Here is a 20,527-nt window from a genome sequence, read left to right as displayed (position 1 = left end):
AACCTTGGGTTCTCGTGTACACAAAGCTGATTCCAACCCCCTTCACCTCTCCATCCCAATCCCCCAATAACCACATCTGTTATGTCACCTATCTCCATCTTTTCCTGAGTCTGTCTGCTCAATAAATACACACCAAACACTTCAAGTCTGTGAAAAGACAAAAGAGAGGGTAAAGTGAGACTTTGCTCCATTGAATAGGACACTGAGGGAAACAAGGAAATAGAGACTTTGAACATGTACTTTGGATTGGTCTTATAGTTGGGATACAGCAAGTAACTCAAGAACAGTTGAAAATAAGTGGAAAAAAGGAAGGAGAAAAGTTTAAACCAGCATGATCATGAGACAAATGTATGAAGCAAACAGAAGAATTAAATGCTGTCAAGTGCCATTTACCTGCCAACCATATTTTAAGATCTTCTGTAATCCAATGTCATGTTGTTTATGTTGGGAATTGGTTTAGCTCAGTTACTGGATGGTTGGTTTACAGAGCAGTGTAGGTTCAATTCCCATCACCACTTTGATTTTTCCACGAAAGGCTCTCCTTCTGAACCTCTTCCCTTGCCTATGTTCTGGTGGGCCTCAGAAGCGACTGGTGGGAATTTAACCTCTCTTTAATGAGAGCGCAGCTCCTATGGTCTGGTAAGATTATGGCAACACAACAATATTTTTATGGTAAGCTTATCTGTACTGCTCATCAATAAACATCAGATCATTTACAAAGCTCACCTTAAGATTCAAATAGTTTGAGAGTCGGCTGTGGATCAGCCAAACTGTAAACGTAAATGGAAACAAATTTACTGCAGAAATAAATTGAATGAGCATTTCAAATGCTAAACCCTTTGGAGCTTGGGTCATTCAGACATTGACATATAGAAGATCGAGGGTTTTGATGGGACAGATACAGACGTTCTGTTCCATTCCAAGATTGACACGTTGGCAATTTTTATATGCATTAGCATCACCCGTGCATGGTCTCTCACTCTGGTGGCTGGGCTTGGTTTTATTCTGCCACACTCTTTATTCAGCCGTCTCACTCTACTCTAATCTCATTGGTGTTCTCAGGCCAGCTCCGTTGCTGCTCTCTTTACTGCAGTTGGAATGAAAATATCAGCTTCGCGGTGACCTTTATCCAATATTCTATAACATCCTTACGTTCTATTCCATCCCTAATTATAAAGTGAAAATTATAATTGCTTTCTTTGTACCTGTGATAGGATTATTTGCTTGAGAGATTAACATTCAATCATTTCAATATATCTCCAGGCTTGGTAACACATGAAAAACACAGTAATTCATGAGCCAACCCAATACCTCTGATCCAACCTGATGAATAACCCTTTTTTAATTCCCTTACAGTTAAAATACTAACGATTGTGATACTGTCTCAGGGTAAGTGTGGTCTCTTAATGCGTTCCATACAACCTGGTGGCCATGGCAGTAGATGATCTCCTGGTTATCATCCTTGATCTGATATTGAAGCACATTCCAATTGTTTATGAGGAGCAGTTTGTTTTCCTGGAGTCCATCCCCGTGTGTAATATCCACGCCATCCTGCTTTATGCAGCCACTGACACTTTCACCTTTGATCGGTTTATGGCCATTAGTTGCCAGAAGCTGAAAAGTAAATATTGCACCAAAAAAACTGTAGCCATGATTCTGGGAGCAGTGACTGTGCTAAGCGTATTAAAAGAATATTTTCTGGTACTTTATGTTAATGGGTCGATATTCACTGAGGAATGATCCTTGGTTTTGTGATGTAACACTCATGACTCTGTTTTCTTGAATTTGGGTAACAATAGAGTTTCTCCATCATATTCTCACCCCAGCTGTCCCATTTGTCCTGATTTTGCTGCTGAATGTTTTCACCGTGAGACACATTTTACTGAGCAGCAGAGCTCGCAGGAGACTCCAGACTCCCAGCAGTGGCCAGGGTTCCAGAGACACACAGATGGAGAATCGAAGGAAGTCCATTATTTTACTGTTTGTTATCTCAGCAAATTTCATCCTATTATGGGCAACATTAATGCTGTTTTCTATCTGTAGGTGAATGTGGTTACTGGGCTATCACTCTGTATATATACATGGTTTTGTACAGGAATGTGGCTTCATGCTGCAGCTCCTGAGTTGCTGCACAAACCCTTGTATTTATGCTGTTACTCAAACCAAGTTCAGGGAACAGCTGAAAAATGCACTGAAGTATCCCTTCACATCAATTGTTAAATCTACTGGATGATCAGAATAACCCATTGTTGAGAGTATCCAGCGTTCTCTCATTATATTCCATCTTTCCAAGAGGGACCAGGCTGTTGCTGTGATGACAAGGTATAGATGGTCTATTTGCCCTCCCTGGGAATAATGTTATGGACCAGAACAGACCCCCTTGAAAGGTAACCTAGGCCCTAAATTTTTCTTCTTTAAAACGTAGATGTAGTGTCGTGTTCCAGATGCAATTCGATTGGTCAAACTGCTTGACATGAAGCAAAATGCAATTTATTCAAACACCACAGATAAAATACAACAAAAGAAAAGGAACATAGAATAACAACTCTATTGGAAAACTTAATTAGTAATTGTTACTGGATTTATTAACTGTTCCAATATACTAACAACCTATAAACACACCCTTTGTTAGAAAGGCAAATTCAGAAAACAGATTTTCTCACCTGCAACCCAACAGCAGAGAATAAAAATCAAGCATAACTCAGTAGCATGAGGAGACATTTCCTGCTGCTTCCAGGCCTGTCGAGACTCCAATAGCAACTACTGAAAGTGAACTAAAATTCTGTGACAACTTGACCGCACCCATTCAGGCTGCTTCTATTGTTCCAACTTAACATCCTTCAGAGGCCTTCGTTTTTTTTAATGTTCCCATAGACTGCTCTGTACCTGTCGCCCAATATATCTGTAGAAGAAACCAGGACAAAACCCACGTCTTAAAATCACAGCCTTGTCACAATAGTGCAATCAATGTGGGGCCTGTTCCTGATGGCGATGAGATGGAAGGACATGGTTTCTCGGATTTCCTACTCCTAAATGACTCCTAACTGCCAACAGAAAAGCCTGAGGACCCTCTGATTGTTCATTAAACAGTAGCATCATTAATCTCCACCCAGCATTGCTCCCTTCCCCAGGGGCTAAACTTATTTCCTCATTGAACAGCTTCTCTTTTACCTCATTTCACTGCCACCAACTGAAGGGGAATGCAATGTGTCCCCACAATGACCCCAGCTTTTTTTTTATTGGTTATGTTGAGTTTTTCTTGATCTAATTCTGCGAGGCCCCCTCCCTCAACTCGATTTTTTGTCAGTACATTGATGGCTAGATCAGTGCACTTCATGGTCACATGTATTGGATCATTTCAGTCACCGTTTCCAGTTTTGATCCTTCTCCCCTTCAACAGGTCCATTTCCAAATCCTGCCTTCTCTTCTTCAACTTCTCTTTCAATTTCTGGGGATAAGCAGCCAATGAATACTCGTTATGAGCTGACTGACTGCCCCAGTGAGCTCAGCCACCCATCCTCGGACTGCCCTTTCTGTAAGGATTCATTCCATTCTGAGTTTATTGGTGTACCTCATATCTGTTGGGAGAGCATAGCCTTCCACATTTGAAGGTCCTTTTACTTGTTTCTTGTATGAGGATTCTCTCGCACTCCCCCAACCCCATGTTTGATAAGACCCATGACAGTGTAAGAACCCTTCCCCTCCCTCTTTGTTGTTTTTCTCCATCCCTCCCTCCTCCACTCAATGCATTATCGCCTGCCCCAAAGGGAGAAGGGCCTGTTCACCGGAGGGACAGGGGATCGAGAGTGGGGTTCGTACCTGTGGTGATGGAGGATTGGGAGTGGGGCCTGTGCAGCAGACGGGTGGGTAATGGGGTGATAGAAGATTGGTTGTGGGCCAAGTTCCCATGGTGACTGGACAATGGGCAGATCCTAATGTCCGTTCACACTTTCAATAATATTGACCCATTGGAGCAGGGAGAGGGCATGAGGGGTATGTGCAACAAACACACACGAGACATAGATGGCCTTTCCCCAGAGGAAAGAGAAGGAGTGGGAAAACCTTTTGGGATTGGGACTGGGATTCTTCCCATCCAGAGATGCATGGTGCAGCAGTTTGCCTCAGGCCCTGAGTGTGTAACACATGGGGATCTCTCTCCAGCTGAGCTCCTGGCCGTCCGGTTCATCTCAGATTGACTGGACACCTCTGTTCTTTATTTGGAATATTTAGTTCTGAGTCTGTGTCAGGGGCATTAGTATCATTTTAAAATGATCAGGGTCCACACCGTGACTGGGAAATGAACAGGACCCAATGTCACAAATCAATTCCACACAGAGCTCCCACTTTCTAATAAAGCCAGTCAGCTCCATGTCATCAACCCCTCTCTTTATTTAATGGTCAGGGTTGGGATGTCACCTGGGTGTAAGGATCCTGATGTCTGAACTGAATTGGGAGGGGGAGACTGAGCCCAAACCTCCTGGCAGTGAGACTGGGAGTGGGATATACATGTGAGTGAGTGAGCGAGGGAGTGACAACAGGTTTTATTGAGGAAACTGATTTCCAGAGGTGACAGCACGGGGAGGATTTTATAGTTTCTGGAGTCCTCCAGCCCAGACTCCAATTCCATGCATTCAGATGTCACTATAACAAAGATCCATCTCCACACACACACGATAAACTGAGATTAAAAAAGGTCCAATTCCCTTCCCTTTACACCTCCCCTGGGTTCTTCAATCCTAATGTTTTTTACCATGACCATTAACACTGAACTGGTTTATTCTGATCCCCACACTGCTCATCAGTCTATTTTGGTCAAGGGTCAAATCTCCCACAGTGTGCTTTGTGAAAGTGTAGGATCTAGACGATCTCTTGTCGATTCCCAGAGCAATGATGTAATGGTGGGTGAGAATGGCGGCTGGTTGTCGTGATGTGACACTCAGGAAGAGGAGCCTGCAGCAGTGAAAATCACTCAAGAAAGAATGGATTTACAGGAGAAGAGTCCAGGCTGTAAACAGACACAGCTTTTAGAAAGGAAGGCAAAGCAGTGACATTCTCACTGTCCTTTCTCACAGCTTTACTCTTTGACCTGGAGATGAATGTAATCAGATGGAGAGGGGAATGTAGGGTGTTCCACAGAGAAGGTTGGAGACAAGGAAATACAGATTGCACCATTATTCTAGGGTTGGGATTTGTTCTGTTATGTCTCATGGGCTGTGTGTCTGTATACAATACAGAGACATGCTCATGGTATCATCGTGGTGTATGGCCTGAGGGTAGAAAGGTCTCCGACTCCATCAGACCACCAGGAACAATTGGAGCATGACATGTGGCTAGAAGAATGCTGCTTCCTGTTGTAACCCAGTGGTTAATGTTAGCCCATTCACGGGTGGACCTGTCAATGCAATGTTTTGTATATAATAGTCAGCCTGCAATAAATGTCATTTGGAATCAATACCCTCATGCCCACAACCAGTTTCTAATGTAACCATGGAACCATCAGCATTGTCACATCGGGTAAAACACACCTGGATCAAACTCTCACGAGGAATATCTTTCCCTGAAGGTTTTTTTCTGTTATCACAGTTGTTGAGGCTTGAGATGCAGAGAGAGACAGTGTGGAGAGTCTGTGAAAGTGTCTGACTGTATCATGGACAATAAAATAACTACAGGAACAGGGTCAACAGGAACTTCCTGCAGACCTACTCACACAGCCACCCTCATTCTGTAGGTGATTCCTTCACAAAGGGAACAAAATATCCTGTTTTCTCTCTCTCTCTAGACTTTCCTCTTCAATAGTTAGGTCACTAGCTGCAGGAAACTTTCTGCTACAGTTAATCATTTAAAGACCTTGGAGTTCTGAACATTGCTGCAATACAGAGGCTGTTTTGTTCATTAATGCCTCTCACTACGATGTCAATTAGGGATGAACACTAAGATTCTCATTTTCCACCTGAAAAGCTTGATTGCCTTATGTGCCTGTTAATAGGTGGACTTTATTTCCTGTCGTCTCACTGAGGGAGTCACACTGTACCATTCCTTGCTGAGGTTAAATGGGTCAAGCTGGTTTTAACTTTTCCACGTTAACATTTACCGAGGGACACTCTCTGTACACAGGAGCTCTATGGTCTGTTCTTGGCAGCTTTGACTGAAAAACCATTCCAGTTTATCCCTGGCTGACTGATGGAACAAGTTAATATCCCCTGTGTTGAAATCACTGAGATATGGAGATGGTAGCGGGAAGTGATAAAACAAACCCAAGTTAAACTTAAAGATCTTTATCCCTGGGTAGTTTTTCATCAGCTACTTGGTGGTAATGGACTTTCCAATGTTGGACCTTTTCTGAGGATTGAAGTTTCTCTCTGAATGTGCTAAGCACATGTTGATCCTCTCTATACACATTTGCAAAGATGTGCTTTAATACACAGGCTGCCTATTCTATCTGTGAAGGTGAGACAGTGTCTTCCCCAGAATCAGTCTCATTTGGAACAAAGACCCCACACTCAGACTCCAGTAAATAAATGACTTGAATGATTTCCTTCTCAAAAATTATATTCTGAAAGAGCAAACCCTGCCCAGAATCCCTTGGAGCTGGTCACTGCCATCTTTAATGACCATTCTTTTCCTGCCAATTTCACCTTCTGTTACCCACTATCTCACAAAGCTGGGTTGGAGTGTCTGGAGGGGAAGGTGATCACTTGCACACTGAGCCAATGGCTGCATCTTCTATGTCTGCCAAGTAAAGGCTGTTTAAAGTTGTACAGAGAGCGCTGTTCTTGAGGACTATGATTCTTCATTAAGCAGTGTGCAGTGTCACTCTAAATTTACTTGTGGACAAGTCCAGCAATGGAAGTGACCTTTTGGGGGTTATCCATGGGATCATAGAGAGATGGGGTTCAGATCAGGAGTGTAACAGTTGACAGATCTCACCTGCCTCCAGAAAGAAACAGCACCGGCCCCCTTCCTCCAGAACTACCCCATGCGGCTGAATTGGAGACTTTGCCAAATTCCTTGTGACCATGATGGGGTTTGGCGAGCCCTGCAGTCATGGGCAATACCCCCCTGTACCGAGCTGTGTGGGTGACAGTCACAGTGACTCTTCACCCCCCCCTTGTAGTGACTGGGACCAGGTAGATCTGGTGGACTATGAGCTCCTTGATGATGGATGTTAATCTGGTCCAAATCAGGAAGCCCTGGCTGACCAGGATTACCCGGGGATTGAGAATCTCCTCAGTTCAGGAACCTGACTCGGAGCTCGCTGGTGACAGCCAGTGTACTCTGTCCAAGTAAATCAAGGGGGACATGGTGACAGGGCCTGGGGGCTCAGGTCCCAGATCGGGATGGATTTGGATCGATTTAAACAGACTTGGGAATTACTGTCCGAGACGTTAAAATAAACCTTCGGTGGAAAGATACGGTTAGTTTTGGTTACTTGTGGTTGATCAAATCAAAAGTGGGGGAAATAGCTTTTAATGTTGCAAAAAACGTTCTGGGTTTGAACAAACTTCCCAAATTTGCCGAGGAAGTTTAGAAAGATGGAAATAAAGAGAAACTTTCAGGATTAACAGACAGGCTATTATTCCCAAATTACCAAAATTCAACAATAAAGACGAAGCCTTTTTGAATTGTTTTGAATAACCGGTGAGGCAGATGATTGGGCCAGAGACTGTGGGGGTAATGGTCGTTCCCCCCCAATGGTAGTTGGTAGGTGGGGCGAGTGAGGTGTTTGCAGTGCTGTCAGGGGGGGGTGTGAAGAGATTGTGAAGATGGTAAACAGGCTCTCGAGTGGCTGAAAATGGATTTCAGAAACATAGAGGCAGCAGGTCAGCAACAAAGGAACCAGGTCAGAAGTGTATCCGGTTTGAAAGAATTAAACATAACAATGTCCATAGGTAGGGGAGGGCATTAAAGATAGAAAAGACACAGGGATCGGAGAGAAATTATTCTGGTATTTAAAAACTCACTTCCAGAGATGGTAAGAACTCTGAGGAACAGAAAATTCAAACATCGGCGCAGTCATTTCTGTGGCCATGGGAGATCCTGCTGTCGAAGACTGGGCCCAGCATGCACAAAGAATGCAATTTTTTTTTGGGCAACTGACACTGGGGCAGGTGAAGAGCAATGAACAATCCTTCAGAATGCTTGCAGACCCACAGCATTTTCAGTCACAAGGGGTTTAAATGTTCCCAGAGGCAGCAGATACCAGAACCTTCCGAGAATTGACAGTTGCTTAAAGAATATTACAACCACAAACCATCTTTACTCCTAAGATGCCATTCCTTTTCTTCAGCAGTTAGAGGATCGGGGAATCCGTCGAGATTTTTGATGAGGTTGAGGCGACTGGCAGAGGCATGTGGTTTTGGGTTAATACTGAAGGAGATGCTGAGAGAACGTTCTGAGACAAGGGGGACAAGGGGGTGGAGCCAGCTTTCCCACTGTTAGTCAGTACGTGGGGATGTGGGATTAATGACATAACCACACAGAAGGATCTACCAGCTGAAGCCCAACTGGACTTCAAACAGCTACTACACCCGGCTTTGTCATTAGAAACTGCAGCAAGTGCATCATGGGAGCTGTCGGGCCATCCCAATGGAAGGGGACACTCACCTGTCTGTCTGAGCTTGGGCAGCACCATTTGAGTGTAGACAATCCGCCTCAAGCTGGGTATGTCCTGAACAGAGGGCTCTCAGGCCAGCCCTCAGCAGGACCTCACAAAAAAGCCCAGCCTCGGCCATTGGCTGAAGAGTCCTTCAGGATCTGGCTCAGACAGCCATTGTAGTTGCTGCTGGTGTGTGGACTCAAGACAGCAAAGGGTCCCACAAGGTCTGACCTGAGTAACAAATATGTAGGCTGGTACCCAGGAGAGTGCCCACCTTGCAAAGCCCCCCTCCACGTGGGTTGGGACAATCCAATGGCTTAGCAACATCCAAATCAGATGGTATTAAAAACACTGTTTGGGTAAATGGTCTCCCAGTTCCCATGGAAGGGTCCGTTCTGGTATAAAACATCCTGGACACCCTTGCGGTCTCTCCTGACAATATCCAACTGTGGGCACAACGATCCTGTCCTGGTGAAACAAACAGCTGGTGGGAATGGGGGAAGGAGAAGGGCCATCACAACCAGGATTGAAACCTTTCCGATCCCAGCAAGACCAGATCACCGTCGAGGACGGCAGATTACTATGTGGAGCAAGCGGGATTGTCCGAGTAAAGGTCATCACCAGAGACTGACTGAACCCCACCAGGGTCATCCAGGGGTTTCTAAGATGAAGATACAAACAAGGAATTATGTCTGGTGGCTGGGATTGGATGCTAACACAGCTGTATTGGTGGGCAGTGCCCAGAGTACAAACAAGGATACAAATTACCACCAGCTGAGCTCCCAGGTCCTTCCATGGGCACAATGGGCGTTGACAATGACCAGGAAAAAAGTGGTTGGATGCGCAGAATGTTTATTCAGCGAACTCCGTGATGAGAATGATGGAGAAGCTGTAAGCATTGCTCACGATACACAGAGTCTGGGAAGTATCAGTCATAGACCGTGGAGTATCATTGACATCAGGAAATTCTAACATTCTGTGGGAAAATGCCATTTTCCTCATACGGACAGCTCCATGCCAACCATCGTCCAATGGTCTGGTGGAAAGACTGTTCCAAATGTTGAAGGCAGGCTTAAAGCAGCAGCCTACAGCATCACTCGATACCAAACTGTCCCGGTTCCTGATCGATTCTGGGCCCAGCCCAGAGACAACAACAGGATAGTTCCAGCAGAGTTGGTGATGGGGAGCAGACACTGCACCAGGTTAAACCTGATATTTCCCCAAACTGGGGGAGGGTTGTTGGGGTGAAACAGCAGCAGGATCACCAATGCCAGCCACATGCCTCCTCGAAGCGAGGGAGATCATTTCATTGAAGGGATGACGTTTGGTGCCAGAACCATGGAAACGGCTCTGTATGGGTACGAGGTGAGGTCGACGTGAGGTCAGGTCCCGTGACTTACAAAGTTTGGGGAAAGTGAGGCAGTCCTGAACCAACACATGGATCACCTGAAAGCTGTTCCCTCACAAACAGGGCAGGAGCAAAACATACTAGGCCCCTGTCAACAACCAGAAGGCCTGTCAGAAACCATGGGCTCTCCCCTCTGGCTGGTGTTGAGGAAACCTCAGGGTCCAAGATGGATGCAGCCTCGATACCATTACCGCTGGAAGGAGGAGGAAACTCTCGAGATGCTCCAGATACAGGGAGAGGAACTACAGTCCGGTACAGGCCGTGTCAGAGTCTGCATCAGAGGGACCGGAGCTGGGGTGGACACGTCACAGGAAAAAGGTACAAGAGGAGCTGACCCACACTCCCGGGGCCAGTGGGGAGGGTGGGGGGATGCGTTTGCTCCAAGATCCTTGATTGGCCTGGGCTTGAAAACCCCAATCAGGAGGCCCTGGTTAACAATTATAACCAGGACATTTTGAAGACCCCCTCGTGGGTCTGCTCCTGGACCTGGCCAAACTGGCCATCAACAGGTCCAGGCAGCGGGCCGTGGAGGGGGTCGTTAGGGCCGACTGCCTGCCCCTCTTCCGGGGTTACGTTAGAGCCCGGGTGTCCTTGGAGAAGGAGCACGCGGTGTCCACCGACACCCTGGAGTCGTTCAGGGAGAGGTGGGCGCCGCAGGGAGTGGAGTGCATCATTTCTCCCTCCAACTCTATTTTGATTTAGTCCCGACCCTCCCCTTCACTGTTTTGCTCACACAGCATTGCCCTGTGGTTTGAAGGGCAGTGCTTGTCACTGGCCACGCGGGTATTTTTCATATCTTCCTGGTGGTGGAAATTGAATAAAGATTTGTGCACTTTGTGTCTTTCACTGTGTCGCACATCTACACACACGCACACACACCATGGGTGCTGGGGAATAAAAATAAGCACTACCGCACTTAGGCGGTAGTGTGGGGGTTAAATTAAAAAAAAAGAAAAGGAAAAAAAAAAAGAAGAGAAAAAGAAAAAAAAAAAAAAAAAAAAAAAAAATAAATAGGAGGGTCTGGCCCGAAAGAAAAAAAAAAAAAAAAAAAAAAAAAATAACCAGGACATTTTGAAGACCCCCTCGTGGGTCTGCTCCTGGACCTGGCCAAACTGGCCATCAACAGGTCCAGGCAGCGGGCCGTGGAGGGGGTCGTTAGGGCCGACTGCCTGCCCCTCTTCCGGGGTTACGTTAGAGCCCGGGTGTCCTTGGAGAAGGAGCACGCGGGTGTCCACCGACACCCTGGAGTTGTGACTGGCCACTTGAGTGTTTCCTTCCCTTCTGGAGAGATTGGACCATCTTGTGACTGTGCGAGGACTGTTCCTGTTGCTGCTTGGGGCCTGCCTCCCTGCTGGTGCCTGGGGCTTGCCTTGGGGCCCCTCCCCAGGACTTCCACTACCACTGCTACTGTGGCCTGAGGAGAGGCCTGCCTCTACTGCTGCTGCCCGGGGCCTGCCTCCGCCTTTGCTGCCTGGGACTCGCCTTGGGGCCCCTCCCCAGGACCTCCACCACCACCGCTGCTGCTGTTGCCTGAGGCCTACCTCCACCACTGCTGCCTTGGGCTCGGTTTTGGGGCTGCCTGGGACTTTCCTTGGGGACCCTCCCCAACAGGCCTGCCCCCCACTGCTGTGACTGGAGGAACTGCCTGGGACTTGCCGGAGGCCTGCCTTCCACCACTGCTGTTGCCTGAGGCCTGCCTCTACATCTGCTGCCTGGGACTCGATTTTGGGGCTGCCTGGGACTTGCCTTGGGGACCCTCCCCAACAGGTCTGCCCCACACCGCTGCGACCGAGGGCCTACCTGGGACTCGCCTGAGGCCTGCCTCCACCGCTGTTGTCGCCTGAGGCAGGTCTCCACCGTCGCTGCCTGGGACCCTCCCTGCGACCTCCACCACTGCCGCTGCCAGAGTCCCGACTCCACCACCGGCAGCAGAGGATGGCGAGCCCGAAGGTCGCGGGGCCCAGCCGCACCTACGCCGGGGTAGCCGCTGCCTTAGGCTCGGCTGGCCCAGCCCCGGCTGCAAACCACACCCCCTTCAGGCACCTGACCAAACGCCTGGGGGTCAAGGCCTATCCCCACCCCAATATGACCATCGAGGCCTGCAGCAAGGCTATGGCTAGTGTGGTCGGCCCACTGGCCATAGTCGCTGCGGCCCGGATGTACGGGAAGGCTGTATTTTTCCTGAAGACCGAGCAGGCGGTCCACCTGGCCGTGGAGAGGGGGCTCGCTGTGGGCGGGACACATTTGCCCGTCGACCCTCTGGAGGTCACGGCCCAGAGGGTCGTGATCTCCAACGTCCCGCCCTTTATTGCCAGCGAGCTCCTTCTCCCCCACCTCACCACCTTGGGGGAGATCCGGTCAGGGATCCAGCCGCTCCTGCTCGGTCTGAGGGACCCCGCCCTCCGGCACATCTACTCCTTCCGTCGCCAGGTGTTTATTTGCCTGGCCCGGGAGGAGGTCACGGAGGGCTCCTTTACCCTCCTCCACGAGGGCGCGGCCTACCGCGCCTTCTGGACGGCGGACGGCGTGCGGTGCCACCTGTGCCGCGAGGTGGGGCACATTAGAAGAAACTGCCCCACCCAGAAGGCCGCCCAGCCCTCGCCAACGGCTGACGGTGGTGCCGCCGCGCCCACTCCCCCTCCCCCAAAGTCAACACCACAGGCCCCGGCACCGGAGCCTGAGCCGGAGGCTTCCGATCCTCCAGCCTCCGGCAGGGAGGGGGGTGAGCGTCCAGCCGGCCGGAAGGCGCTCAGGAAGGCGCGACGCGTCAGGCCCGCCCACGGGGAGACCACCCTATCCCCATCCCCGACACCCAGCCCACGACCTGCCCCGCCCCGGCACGACGATGCCCCTGCGGCCGTGCCAGCGTCGCCCCGGCGCGGGAACCCTGACCCCCAAACCCCCGGACCCGTACCCGACCCTGACCCCACGTCTACCCCCCACCCCGATGGAGAAACCCCTAGGGGTGCGACGCCCGCCCCGGGCACTGCAACACCTGGCCCGGGGGACCCTGAGCCTGAGCCCGAGCCCGAGCCCAAGCCCTGCCCCGCCCAGCCACACCCTGGCACTAACCTGGGGGGGACCACTGCTGCCCAATCTCCCGCAGCCACCGTGTCTCCAGGCCCCGGAGAGGGAACTGGGCCCCTGCCCCGCCCGCAATCACCTGATAAACCAGGGGCGGGGCAGGAAGTGACACGGCTGACCCTCCCCACCCTGGCCACGCCCCCTGCCTTCCCCCAGCCAATCGTATTCCGGGAAAGGCTGGGGGGAGGGGCCTCAGGCCCCATGACCACCAAGGCGGGCGGGGAGGGGAAGGCCCATAAATCCCCCCCTGTCTCTCTGGGGAAGAGGGGCTGGCCCTTGGAGGGGAGAGACAGTCCTGCAGCGCGCCGGCGGCGCTGCCCCTCTCCGGGGGACGGACCCACCAACGATCCCGCACCGCGGCCTGACCTGCCCAACAACGACGACGAGGGCCGTGGTGCGGGCGTCGACAAAGGACCCTTTACTGGGTCGCCGAGCGGCGGAGGGGAGGTAGGTGTTATCCCCGCTCCTCCCTCCCAGACTGTTTTTCCGGGAGCCTTGGCCCTGGGGGACGATCTTTTCCTGGGGGATGACCTTTTCCCCGAGGAGCCAGGCGTCCCGGTGTCGGGAGGAGAGCGGGGCCCCGAGCCTCCGCCGCCCGCCGACCCGAACTCGGGGCGTTCCGGGACGGGGTGCGCCGAGGAAGGTACCGCCGGTGACCCTGGGGGTGGGGTCGCCGGGGGTTCGAGGCCGGTTGGCGGCGCCGGACCAGCCCCCATCCTCTCGGTGGGGGAGGGGTCGGCGACCGAGGGCGACCTCCCGGAGGAGGGTTCGGGGTCGGTGGCGGACACCGGGGACGACGCGGACTCTGTCTGCAGTGATGTTTTTGAGTCCCAGGTGCCCCCCGCCGATCTCCCCCTCATCCCCCTCGAGGAACTCCGGGAATTTGTCGAGGAAACTCGAGGTCGCCGGGATAGAGCCCAACTGGCGCTCGACCGCTGGAGCTCTTTTGAGAAAGTTTATTGGTCGGCCCACGCTGCTCGCCAGGCGCCTGGGCTCGACGTCAACGAGCGAAAGCGAGTCAGGAACTTCCTGGGGGCACTCCTGGTGAGGGCGAGGGACTCCTGTGCCCCTCCCTCGTCCTCCCAGTAATTGTATTTGGTTTTAACTGTACTGGTGGTGGTAGCACAATGCTTCCGACATGGAGACGACTATAGCCAGCCTCAACATCAACGGCAGCAGGGAGTCACAGCGCAGATTCCAGACCCTCTCGGTCCTTCGGGACGGGAGGTATGCGGTGTGCTTCCTGCAAGAAACCCACACTACCCCGGGAGACGAAGCCACCTGGCTCCTGGAGTGGCGAGGGGGGGTCTACATGAGTCACCTCACCCGCAGATCTGGCGGGGTGGCTATCCTGTTGGCCCCGCATTTTCAGCCCGAGATCTTGGGGGTCAGGGAGCCGGTGCCAGGCTGTTTGCTTCACCTGACGGTTCGGCTGGGGGGCGCGGTGCTTCACTTGGTGAACGTATACGCTCCCCTGGCCGGGCCGAGGCAAGCGAGCTTCTTCGAAGAACTGTCCACTCATCTGGCTTCCATCGACGAGAACCAGTGCGTCGTCCTCGGGGGAGATTTCAACTGCGTCCTCGAGGGCAGGGACCACGGCGGTACCCGCACTGGCTGTGCGTCGGGGAAGAGGTTGGGGGACTTGGTCAAGTCCTTCGACCTGGTGGACGTCTGGCGGACTCTCCATCCCGACTCCATCGCCTTCACCTTCGTGAGGCCTGGGGTCGGAGCGTCCAGAATCGACCGCCTGTACGTTTCGCGGGCGTACGCCTCCTGTTTTCCGAAGGCCTCCACGCGGCAGGTGTCGTGCACGGACCATCACCTGGTGTGGGCGGAACTCCTTCCGTTCGGCGCCAGGCTCGGCTCCGCGTACTGGCACTTTAACAACCTGCTGCTGGAGGACGAGCGGTTCCGGGACTCGTTTCGTCGTTTCTGGGCCGGCTGGAGAAGGAAGCGGGGAAGCTTCCCCTCCCTGAGGCTATGGTGGGACGTGGGCAAGGCTCACGTCCGCGTCTTCTGTCAGGAGTACGCGAGGGGGTCGACCAAGAGGCGGAAATCCAGGATCGTGGAGTTGGAGAGGGAGATGCTCGACCTGGAGTCACGCCTCGGTCAGCCCGACGCGGACCCGGCCCTGCGCGGGGTGTACGAAGAGAAGAAGGCCGCGCTCCGGGACCTGCAGCTCGTCGGGGCTCGGGGCGCGTACGTGAGGTCGCGGATCCAGCTCCTGCAGGACCTGGACCGCGGCTCCCCCTTCTTCTACTCGCTGGAAAAAAGGCGCGGCACCCGTCAGCAGCTCCTTGTGCTGCTGGCCGACGACGGGTCCCTCGTCTCGGATCCGGAGGGAGTCAGGGCCCACGTCCGGAACTATTACACGGCTCTGTTCTCTCCGGATCCGTCCAGCGAGGACGCTCGCAGAGTTCTGTGGGAGGACCTGCCGCAGCTCAGCCCGGAGGACGCCGGAAGGCTCGACGCTCCCGTCACTTTAGAGGAGCTGACCGGCGCCCTCGACCGGCTCTCGTGGGGCAAGACCCCGGGGCTGGACGGGCTGACTGTGGAGTTCTTCAGGGCGTTCTGGGACGTCCTGGGGAACGACTACGCACAGGTCCTGGGGGAGTGTCTAAATGCCGGACAGCTGCCCCTTTCTTGGCGCAGGGCGGTCATCGTCCTGCTGCCGAAGAAGGGGGACCTTCGTTCTTTGAAGAACTGGCGTCCGGTCTCCCTCCTCAGCACGGACTACAAAATCTTCGCCAGGGTGTTGTCTTCTCGCCTGGCTTCCGTGCTGGCCCACATGATTCACCCGGACCAGTCCTACACGGTCCCGGGCCGGAGGATACACGACAACGTCCACCTGGTCCGGGACCTGATCCATTTCTGTCGACGGGCTGGTCTGCCGAGCGCCTTCCTGTCCCTCGACCAGGAGAAGGCGTTCGACAGGGTCGATCACGAGTACCTGCTCGGGACTCTGCGGGCGTTCGGGTTCGGGACGCGGTTCGTCGCCCGGATCCGACTTTTGTACGCCGCCGCAGAGTGTCTGGTTAAAGTTAACGGGTCCCTGACGGCGCCCCTTCGCTTCGGGAGAGGAGTGCGTCAAGGCTGCCCCCTGTCCGGCCAGCTGTATTCCCTGTGCGTGGAGCCTTTCCTGCGCCTCTTGCGGAGGAGGTTGTCGGGGCTGGTTCTGCGCGGCGCGGGCACGGGGGTGGTCCTCTCGGCCTACGCCGACGACGTGCTCCTCACTTTCACCGACCCGGCTGACCTGGGGAGGATGCGCGAGTGCCAGGCCGTGTACTCTGCGGCGTCTTCCGCCAGGATCAACTGGGCCAAGTGTTCCGGACTACTGGTCGGCCCGTGGCGGGTGGACTCTCTGCCGGAGGAGTTACGGGGGTTCAGCTGGAGTACCACCCATCTCCTCTACCTGGGGGTCTACCTCAGCCCGGCTGAGGAATCCTGGCCGGCCAACTGGCAGGAGCTGGAGGCCAAAGTCTCGGCTCGCCTAGGCCGCTGGACAGGACTGCTCCGAGTGCTATCTTACAGGAGTCGAGTGCTGGTCATAAACCAGCTGGTGGCCGCCATGCTGTGGTACCGGCTGGTCACTTTGGTCCCTCCTCCTGGCTTTGTCGCTGACATCCAGAGAACGTTGGTCGACTTCTTCTGGGACAAAAAGATGCACTGGGTCGCCGCGCAGGTTCTGAGTCTCCCTATTGAGGATGGCGGTCAGTCGCTGGTGTGCGTCCGCACCCAGGTCGCGACGTTCCGCCTTCAGACCTTGCGGCGATACCTTTACGTCGAGCCTCCTCCTAGGTGGTGCGCCCTGGCGACGGATTTTTTCCGCCAGGTGCGTAACCTCAACTACGACACGCAGCTCCTGTTCGTCGACCGTGACGGTTTGGAGGTCTCCCTCAAGGCGCTGCCTGTCTTTTACCAGGACCTGATCACTGTCTGGAACATGGTCGAATCGCGTCGCGCCTACCCTCCGGCTGGAGTAGCGGCTGTCGTCAGGGAGCCGTTGCTCAGGAATCCGCACCTCCGTACTCGCGGGTTCGAGTGGCTGTCGGAGGGGAGGGCCGTGGCGGCGAGGGCGACCAGGGTCGGGGACGTGCTGGGTGCCGGGGGCCTGGGCTGGACGCTGCCGCAGGACATAGCGAGCAGGGCAGCGGTAGACGTCCGGTACGTGGCCACCGCCATCCGACGCCTTAAAACGGCGGTGCTCGGACCCGACGTAGTGCACCGGTTGGAGGACGCTCAGGTGTGCGGTGGGATCCCGTCCGCGCTCACCCCGGCCCGGACGGAATTTCACATTGGCCCCAAGGTCCCGTACTTCCCGCGGGAGCCTGTGCCCCACAACCTGAGCCGCCTCCGGAATTTTAATTTTGTTCCCTTAAGGGACATAAAAAGGAGGGCCCTGTATCGACTGCTGCTGCACACCGTCCACCTCTTCTCCCTCATCCACCGTCCGGACACGCCTTGGCGTGCCCATTTGCCACCGGGCGGTGGGGATCCCCAGTGGAGGGCTCTCTACGCGGGAGTCCTCCCCCTTTCTCACGGGGATCTGGGGTGGAGGGTGCTGCACGCAGCAGTCCCCTGCAACCGCAGGTTGTGGTGGTTCTCGGACTCCCAGCCCAACTGCTTGTTCTGTGGCGCTGTGGAGTCCGTGGACCATGTATATATTGGGTGGGGGCGATTGCACTCCCTTTTTGATTTTCTCAAAAACCTTCTCCTCTGCTTTTGGTTGCACTTCAGACCTGCCCTCCCTCCTCCATACCGGGTTCCTAAAGAGCAGGAGCGTGGGATTGAAGACCTCCTCGTGGGTCTGCTCCTGGGCCTCGCCAAACTGGCCATCAACAGGTCCAGGCAGCGTGCCGTGGAGGGGGTCGTTAGGGCCGACTGCCTGCCCCTCTTCCGGGGTTACATTGGGGCCCGGGTGTCCTTGGAGAAGGAGCACGCGGTGTCCACCAACACCCTGGAGTTGTTCAGGGGAGGTAGGCCCCACAGGGAGTAGAGCGTATTATTTCCCCCTCCAACTCTATTTTGATTTAGTCCCTACCCTCCCCTTCACTGTTTTGATCACACAGCATTGCCCTTTGATGTGAAGGGAACTGCTTGTCACTGGCCACTCGGGTAGAAAAAAGAATAACCAAGAGATTGTAAGACCAGCCAGCATTGAGTCTCCTCAGTTTAGGGGACTGACTGTCAGTATATTACTATTAGTTTCTGTTTCCCTTTTTTGGAGGGGGAAAGCCTGATTCCTGAACTGGCTGAATTATTTAGCCAGTTTGTTAACTGGCATTCCTTTTAGTGAGGACGGATTATGTGCATCAGGAGTCTAACAATGTGTTTCAGGTGTAGCATAGTTCTCATCAGGGGGTTGTTGTTGCACTGGCTGGTTACAGCCAGTGTTTATCCTTTTCTCTTTTTGAGAAAAGGATAATGTTAACTTTGTGGTAGGGCTTAGCCCTTGGATTCTAGTTTCCTTTGGTTTTTTTTGTATGTGTCTTCACTATTTTTGGTATTTGGACTGAGCCCTTGTGGAAGACATACATTTGACCAGAGGAGCTGTTCTTGTGGGGAGGCCTACCCCTGGGACTGGACCTCTGAGGATTGAACACCTCTGTGTGCTGGGAGGTGAGCACTTACTGTACCCTGGAGTTTGGGGGTAGACCTTGCCTTCAGGAGTGGATCAAACCCCTGAGTTAACTGCACCTTTACAATATACTATGTTCCTGTGAGTGGGCCCAGTTCTCCAAGGCTGGGCCAGGACTCCATGGAGACTGAACACCTGTGTGCTGTGGGGTGTGCATTTGCTGCCTTCAGGAGTGGACCCCATTTCTGACAAGGTACTCTATACTGGAACAGTCTCTGATCCTAGGAATGGACTCTGTACCAGGAAGGACTCCTGTTTGGTGGTTGATAATTGACTCATGTTGCCTGTTGTGTTTAGCACCTGCACTGTCCTGTGTCCATGTGTCTAGTCGGCCTCCTTGAGAACCAGAAGGTTCATAGGTCACCCCGAGAGCTGGAGGGTGGGTAGGCTGTTGTGTGAACCTGAAGGTTCACAGAAAAATAACCCGGGGGAAAAAAACATCCAAGGGACTGACCTGCACAGAATGTGCGCGCTGGGGAAAATAAACACTACCGCAGTTAAACAGGAGGGTCAGAGGTTCTGTTCTGAGCTGGCTCTGAGGGAGCTGGACCAGTGACAGAAGGGAAGGACTCTGCTCTTTCAAGAGAAGAGGAGACTGATTTTTGTTGTTGGCTCCTTTGCAGTAAGGAGGAGTTTATTTTGTGGGTGGGTGGTTGTTTTCTGGCTTTTTCTCATTGCTTATTTGAAGCAGTACTCAGCTGCACAAGCAGCTATTACTATCATTGCTGCTACTACAGTTTGGGCCTGCTCCCACTAATGGAGCCTGGACCTTGCCTGGCCTACCTACACCTAGGGCCTGCTCTGACCACCACTGCCTGGGCATCACCCACACCCAGGCCTGCATCCACTGCTTTTGCCTGGGGCCCCTTTCTGCTGCTGCTGGCTGGTTCCACCTGCACCCAGGCCTACTTCTGCTGCTGGTTGGGACCTCTCTGTACCTGAGACTGCTGATACCTGGGCCACAGGCACACCCAGGCCTACCTGCATTGCTGCTGCCTGGCCCCAAATCCTCTGCTGTTGCTAGGGCCCACTGGGACTCTGGGCTGCTTGTACGACTGCCTCAGCCTCCTAGTCTCAAGATTACCATTGCCTGAGGCTCACACAGAGGAAGAAAATCTGGGGTCACACAGGAAAACTCATGGAGAGACCAAGCACAGCAGGCCCCAGTTGTACCTACACCAGGATAGCCGCTGCCTTAGACCAGCCCCAGCTACAACCCCGACCACCTTCAGGCACCTCACCAAACGACCCATTGTCAAGGCCTACCCGCCACCTGGACATGACTATCGAGGCCTGCAGTAAGGCCATGGTTAGTGTGGGTCGGCCCACTGGCCATAGTTGCTGTAGCCAGGATGTATGGAAAGGCCGTATTCTTAAAGAAAGAGCGGGCGGCCCACCTGGCCATGGAGAGGGGGCTCACTGTGGGCAGGACACAGCTGCCCATTGACCCTTTTGGAGGTTACGGCCCAGAGTTTCGTGATTTCCAACGTCCTGCTCTTCATTCCCAGTGAGCAGCTTCTTCCCCATCTCAACACCTTGGGGGAGATCCGGTCAGGAATCCAACCGCTCCTGCTCGGTCTGAAGGACCCCGCCCTCCGGCACATTTACTCCTTCCGATGCCAGGTGTTCATTTGCCTGGCCCGGGAGGAGGTCACCGAGGGCTCGTTTACCCTCCTCCACGAGGGCGCGGCCTACCGTGTCTTCTGGACGGCGGATGGCATGTGCAGCCACTTGTGCTGTGAGGTAGGGCTCAAAACTGCCCCACCTAGAAGGCTGCCCAGACCACACCAATGGCTGAGCG

At 53.3% G+C, this 20,527-nt stretch overlaps 1 protein-coding gene across 1 annotated transcript in view; it reads left to right on the top strand.

The window, feature by feature from the left end:
• The window catches only part of LOC140465566 (probable G-protein coupled receptor 139), a 105,232-nt gene extending 85,204 nt beyond the window's left edge, over positions 1-20,028 (top strand). Inside the window, exon 5 of the mRNA XM_072561108.1 lies at positions 19,751-20,028. Within this exon, the coding sequence (XP_072417209.1) occupies positions 19,751-20,028 (278 nt within the window). The remainder of the gene's footprint in view (positions 1-19,750) is intronic.
• The last annotated feature ends 499 nt before the right edge of the window (positions 20,029-20,527 follow it).

This window comes from Chiloscyllium punctatum, chromosome 42 (genome assembly GCF_047496795.1).
Source record: "Chiloscyllium punctatum isolate Juve2018m chromosome 42, sChiPun1.3, whole genome shotgun sequence".
Classification (NCBI taxonomy): domain Eukaryota; kingdom Metazoa; phylum Chordata; class Chondrichthyes; order Orectolobiformes; family Hemiscylliidae; genus Chiloscyllium; species Chiloscyllium punctatum.
Note: the sequence above shows the minus strand (reverse complement) of the source record. Positions and strands in the feature narration are given on the sequence as shown.